Genomic DNA, 6,442 nt, shown 5'->3' on the forward strand with positions numbered 1-6,442 from the left:
ATGAAATCATGATTTAGCAGCGATTAACCATATTTTCTGGAAAGTTCAGATCAATTTCACTAGCCAAACCCAGGCCTGATTAGTGCCAGACCTGTTGAATCAAGAAAACACTTCATTTGAACCTGTTTGACAAAGTAAAGTCTGAAAGATCTATAAAAGCAAACATCATGCCACCATCAAAATAAACTCAAGAACAGATGATAAACAAAATCACTGATATCTATCAGTCTGGAAAGGACTCAGAACAACATCTGAAGAACTGCAGACCTCACTTTCCTCATTTAAGGTCAGAGTTCATGTTTCAACAATAAGAACTGGACAAAAATGGCCTCCGTGGGACGATCTTCAAGACTGGCTGATGTGATCTGAAACGCATCAGCCAGTCCACCTCTGAATGACTCAAAAAAATCCCCCACACACATAAAAATCAATAAAAGAAAAAACAAAAGAATATTTTGCAGAGTCCTACTCAAAGTCCAGCCTTAAATCAGACTGAGATGCTTTGGCATGACCTCAAACAGGCCATTCGTGTTCAAAAACTCTCCAGTGTTGCTGCCAGTTATTAGGTCTAGGGAGCAATTCATTTTTTAATAGGGTCAAGTATGTTTATGTTTTTTCTCTTCTTAAATTAAATCATCATTAAAAATTACATGTTTTTATTTACTCTGGTTATCTTTGTCTAGTATTAAAATGTATTTAATGACCTAAAACTTTAAGAAAGATTAAGAAAAAATGTAAAATAGAGATAAAGATAGATCAGTATCCGGCTTCAGACTTCAGAGACTCATCAGTTATTTCCCATCACGTAATCCGTAGCACACTCTCAAAACAGAAACAAAGGCAATGCAGTTAGCTCTTGGAAGGTTTTATTGTATCTTTATGTAAAATAAAAAGACAACAACAATACCTATGACACTTTGTACCCAAGCTTAAGTGATGGGGAAGTTGTATGTCAGATGTATTTTCTAGTCAAGTTACCGAGGGTTCAGGTACCTGAGGAGCACAGGGTAGGTGGTACCTATATGCTTCTGGTTGTAGTGGTGGCAAACAATCTCCATGTCGTACAAACTGAACTGGACTTTGACGCGTTCATTAGGCGAGGTGAGGAAACAGAGAGTGTAGAGGGCGAACTCGAACTCGGGACTGACTCCGATGAAGATGCTGCCCTTGGGCTTTATACCGTTCTTCCAGCTAAACTGTAGCGCCAGGATGTGTTTGTTCTCATCGGGCTGCGGTAGGGGCAAAATGAAAAAGCCGGTTAGGCAGGGAGAAATGAGTCAGATTGCTTGACAGATATTTGCTGACAGTGGAGAAAAGGCAGGAAAGAAATTACTGATAAATATACAGGGAAAAAGTAACCTGAATACATTTTTGAATATCTGTCTAAATAGTTAAAAGTAAAGTACCAGAGAAAAGAACTTCTTTGCCTGAGTTTAATTAAAGAAAGTCTTAAGAATAGTATACCTGGGGTGAATGTGCAGTGACACTGTAGCCTTTGTAATCAATATGGCCCAGCTTCTCTTGTAAGTATAGCTGGATCCAGTTGTGAAAACCAATAACAGTCCTCCCCCCTCTTGTCTCTCCAACAAACACGTGTTCAAAGCCCGAAGAGTCTGGCCTGAAGAGAGACAAAAAGGGCAATGTCAGAAGTTTACAGCCACTCATCATGGGCGTGAATGCCACAGTAGTTTTCCTTGACAATTGCAGATTCCAAGATTGCGAGTTTAAACGATCATACATATGTACAAGTTATTTGGATGTGTCTTTGCTTTGCTTTGCCAGGATCTGGAAGAAGACCCACTAAGATGAGATGAAATTGGTTATAATGTCCAGGAACAACCCAGGAACCACCAAGGCTCCAGACTGCCATGAACTGGAAACTGCTGGACCAGCAGTGTTGCTGTCCACAGTGAAGCCAGTTTTACATCAACATGGACTGAGAGGTTACCGGCCAAAAAAGAAGCTGCTCCAAAATCGATGCCTTAAATTTGCAGCTGCCCACATGGACAAGCCAATCCTGAACACTTTTTTTTTCTTCCATTTGACAGCACTGACGCTGAATGTATCTGCCACACAGAGCCAGTTTGTCAGCCTGTATTTACCATCGCGGTGCTGAATTCCACTGACGCAGATTCCACCCACCTGCTGGATCCTCTCCTCGCATAAAGCTCAAACCAGATCCTGTACAGCTGCTTCTTGAATTCTGTCTCATCCTCAGGCGAAAGATGCTTCTTGACCAGGTATTTATGGGCTATCTAAAAAATAGAAGAACTTATTACAAAATGCTTATAGCTCAGCTAGCAGGGTGGCTCGAGATGAAAGCGCTAGTTGGTCCGATCAGGACTTAAATATCTCAAATACCTTTAACCCACAGAGGATAAATCCGAATTATTTAGTGATCCCATGAGTTTATCTCTTCCACCATTAGTAGGTGAAACTGGAACAAACCTCCACAGACAAATAAGTGCTACTAACATCCGTTTTTTTTTTTTTTGTTCCTGTCATAGAAAGCCATTGATAATATTTCTTCATCCTCTGTATTTAATAATGACACTAACCTACGATGGCGAACATAGTCAAATGCCCCTCATAGGTACCTTCATGGTGGGAGTCTGAACGATGGAGTCCAGGAACTTGTGGTTCTCTGCCACTTCCTCAGGAGTTACAATTTCTGGCTTACCGGTGTCACTCTCATAGTTATCCAGCAGGGAGATAAAGGCTGCAAAGATCAACAGAGGCACATTTCAGTGGCGCATTACGTCATTAAACAATGTTTAGGGCTGCTCAGTCCTATAAACATGGATGATAACAATACAGTGCCTAGTGCACTTACCTAAAAAAGTCTCCTTTTTGAAAATGTTCTCATCGACAAAGGTAAACAGTGGATATCCCGCCCCGTCATTGTTGTCATTGATGTTCATGCTGTCTCCAGCTTTTCCCTGAAACAGGAAGAACAGTGCTTTTCATAAAATGCTCCTCATGTATGCTTCCAGTGATATCTTTTCCTTTACTCTTACTTATGCCTCCAAAATGTAAGTATTACTACTACGTGGTAAAAAATACAAGTAGAAAGTTTGTCCAAATTAGGAAGACCTACAATAAAATTTTCCATAAATATCGACGGTTTCTATCACAAAGATCTAACCTTTACCCTTACAGTAGGTCTCTAAGTTTCCGGGCTTTTGCTTTTTTACTGAGTAAAGCTCATTCAGAGCTAACAACTTGAGCTCTATTTGCAGGAGAAGAACAGTGCCTGTTTTGAGGTGTAATGCAGACTGTCAGATATCGTCATAAGTTTGCAATATATACTATTATCTACAACAGGTGTCTGTGTGTGTCTGAGTGCGTGATGCACCTGAAGGGAGATCCTGTAGTCTTTTCCAGGCTTTAGTCTGTTGATATCATTGTCCCATAGCTCCTGCACCATGGCTGACAGCTCTCTGTCACTCTCAATCATGATATGACCGCTTGCAGATGTGCTGTGGATGCTCTCTCTTTCCAGTATGTGCTTCTGACAGGAGAGGAACAGTTACTGAAGCCTCTGCTTAACTCGAGCTTTAAGCTTCAGAGGTGGACAACACCATAAAACTATTGTTCACATATAAAAAGTGTAAAGCACAGGTACGCTAATGCATGTAGGCATACAATAATGTATTTCTGCTCTTTTTGAACTTGTTTAAGTGACCCATCAGATTAAATATAATACTCACTTATGTGTAAAAAGCTTTTCAGAAATATTTAACTTTGAGGTGATGTGTGTGCAAACAGAGGTTATAAATCAGTTTATACAAATGGTTTTGGCTATTTGAGTACAGCATTTTAGCCCAACCATTTACATGTTTTTTTTAAAATAAAGAATGTATTTATTATATAAATAATTAGATATAATAAATAGCCATTTCACACTGAGGAAAATGTCAACTTTATCATAAATAACTGGATATTTCAAGCTACTTAAATAAGCACTGTTAATCATTTCTGTGTCACTATAAGGTCCTTTTTATGGTTAGTGGTTTATTATCTTTTGTAACTGTAATTGATGTTCTTAACTTTTGTATTTTATTTTATTTATTTGTAGATTTCAACGTTTTAGATAGATACATGAAAGCGATTCACAAGGCTGTCCTAAGTGACTCGGCACTGTAAAAACATAATAGCTTCAACTGCTTAATCTAGCTTAAACACTACTGCATTCAACAAACGTGGCTGACATAGATCCACACATTGCATCCCATCAGCCATCACATCAAAATCCACTGACCTTCTCCTCTGTCTGTCCTCCTGCTTTAATAAATCAAATCAATGATTTGAGGGTTAGTGAAGTATCTCAGTGCTGGTCAGGTGCTGCTCGTGCTGGTTGCCGTGCAGGTGTGTTTAGAGGCATAGTAATAGTCCAGCCATGTAGTCAATCAGTGTGTATGGAGAAAGGCAGGCATGGGCTGGGGGAGCGAACAGAGACCACGAGGCAGGGGATGGGACAGGACAGGAGAGAGGGGCCGTTTTAAAGGGTTATCCCCTGTCAGCAACTCTGACCAAAGGGATCACACTATGTTGTCGTCTCTTTTCAGTCTCACACTAAAACGTGGGGTCTTTGTTTCTTTAGAATTTCATTGTTTCTCTGTCTGTCACAGCATAACCTCTGAATTACAGGGTAAATATGGGTCATATTTCAGGTAATAAGATTTTGTTAATGGTTAAAGTTCACTTAAACATCTACATAGAAGCAAGGTCTTGTACGAAACACGATTGGGTTTTTTTTTTGTTGGGTTTTTTTACAAGCCATTGACCTCACCATTTCAGATTAAAAGCTTGATTAAAGCATTTTAAAACAAGATTTTAAAGTCTTCAACAAATTAAATTTAAGGAGGAGCTAATACAACTTTTTACTTTTATAATAATTTTATTTATTTAAAAAAATCCCGAAAATATTTATATATAATGTGGCCTTCGTGGAATTAGAATAGAAGAGTTTTATTTTGTGTTATCTTTTTGTAATATACAATTTCTTGTAGCCATCTGAGTGTTTTAATTTTCAGAAAAATACAATCTCAGGCTTTTCTTTTTTTAACCTTGTTTCTACTACTGAAAAAATGTCTGGCAGAATTAAGTCTAAGAGATGAGCAAAATTAGCTTATGTCTAAATCTCAAAATTGCCATTTTGAAAGTTTAAGTTGCTTCTAAAGAAGCTAAAATTTTAAGATCCCTAATTCAAATTTTTAAGTCATTAAGCTGAAACTATCTAACCAGATTCTTACTCTGGATGGCATTACCTTGGCCTCCAGTAACACTGTGAGGAACCTTGGAGTCATTTTTGACCAGGACATGTCCTTCAATGTACATATTTGGTATCAACTATCTTAATTGCCCCTTGGGGATAAATACAGTTTTTGTGGCTTGACTTTGACTTGACTTGATATTAAACAAATATGTAGGACTGCTTTCTTCCATTTGCGCAATATCTCTAAAATTAGAAATATCCTGTCTCAGAGTGATGCTGAAAAACTAGTTCATGCATTCATTACTTCCAGGCTGGACTACTGTAATTCGTTATTATCAGGAAGTCCTAAAAACTCCCTGAAAAGCCTTCAGTTAATCCAAAATGCTGCAGCAAGAGTGCTGACAGGGACTAGAAAGAGAGAGCAGATTTCTCCTGTATTGGCTTCTCTTCATTGGCTCCCTGTTAAATTCAGAATTGAATCCTGTTCCTCACATACAAGGTCTTAACACTACCAAAAGGAAGCCAAACACTGTCACCCTTTACAACAAAACAAAGTGTGGCGTGGATGTGATGGACCAGATGGTTTGGGAGTACACTGTCCGCAAAGGAACACGGCGCTGGCCAGTTGCCGTGTTTTATAATATGATTGACATGGCAGCACTGAATGCACATGTGCTGTATCAAGCATGCACCGGGACGAAGGAAAGACGGGTGGACTTCCTGGTGGCGCTTGCAACAGAGTTGGCTCACTCTCATGTAGCTGCGAAGAAGGCAAGAAAAGAACAGTTGCTTCGGGCACAACCCTCCACACCTAGCCCTGGAAAAAGAGCCACGTGTCAGGTCAAACACAAATGCAAGAAAGATCAGGCCACTGTGCGATGTGTTCGCTGCTACAGATACATATGTGGTAAATGCAGACTACAGATACCATGGCAGTGCCAGGATTGTGAGTGATTGCTGAAAATGTTGTAATGTACTCACTCGCTTTTTATTATTATTTGTAAATATGTGTACAAATGGTTGGTTTTTTGTTTTTATCAATAAATCTCAGCAACAAAGGACCTACACCCATGTGTGTTGATTTCTCCCTAAGATGGCAAACTGAAACACTCCAAGTTGGTGACTTTTGGAGATTTATTTCCCTGGATGATTGAGAATGCATCAAGATGAAACACAAAAGGGAAGTTCACAGCTTTTAGCAGCTCCCCCACCCCCTCAATCACA

At 39.3% G+C, this 6,442-nt stretch overlaps 1 protein-coding gene across 2 annotated transcripts; it reads right to left on the reverse strand.

Moving 5' to 3' along the window:
- Window positions 1-849: 849 nt before the first annotated feature.
- endou2 (endonuclease, polyU-specific 2) lies at window positions 850-4,651 on the reverse strand. 2 transcript variants are annotated; one of them, XM_042217898.1, is made up of 7 exons: window positions 4,262-4,651; window positions 3,356-3,508; window positions 2,834-2,939; window positions 2,598-2,719; window positions 2,143-2,255; window positions 1,465-1,618; window positions 850-1,229 (listed from the first exon to the last, which is right to left on the reverse strand). In XM_042217898.1, the coding sequence occupies exons 2-7, from the start codon at window positions 3,455-3,457 to the stop codon at window positions 975-977; spliced, it is 852 nt and encodes a 283-aa protein (XP_042073832.1). In that variant the 5' UTR covers window positions 3,458-3,508; window positions 4,262-4,651; the 3' UTR covers window positions 850-974. The 2 variants fall into 2 exon arrangements, with proteins under 2 accessions (XP_042073832.1, XP_005953352.1); XM_005953290.3 differs by having other exon boundaries at window positions 3,356-3,511; window positions 4,262-4,649.
- Window positions 4,652-6,442: the final 1,791 nt, after the last annotated feature.

Source organism: Haplochromis burtoni, unplaced genomic scaffold, assembly GCF_018398535.1.
Source record: "Haplochromis burtoni strain Fernald_Lab_line unplaced genomic scaffold, NCSU_Asbu1 Contig_3587, whole genome shotgun sequence".
In the NCBI taxonomy this organism is placed as follows: Eukaryota; Metazoa; Chordata; class Actinopteri; order Cichliformes; family Cichlidae; genus Haplochromis; species Haplochromis burtoni.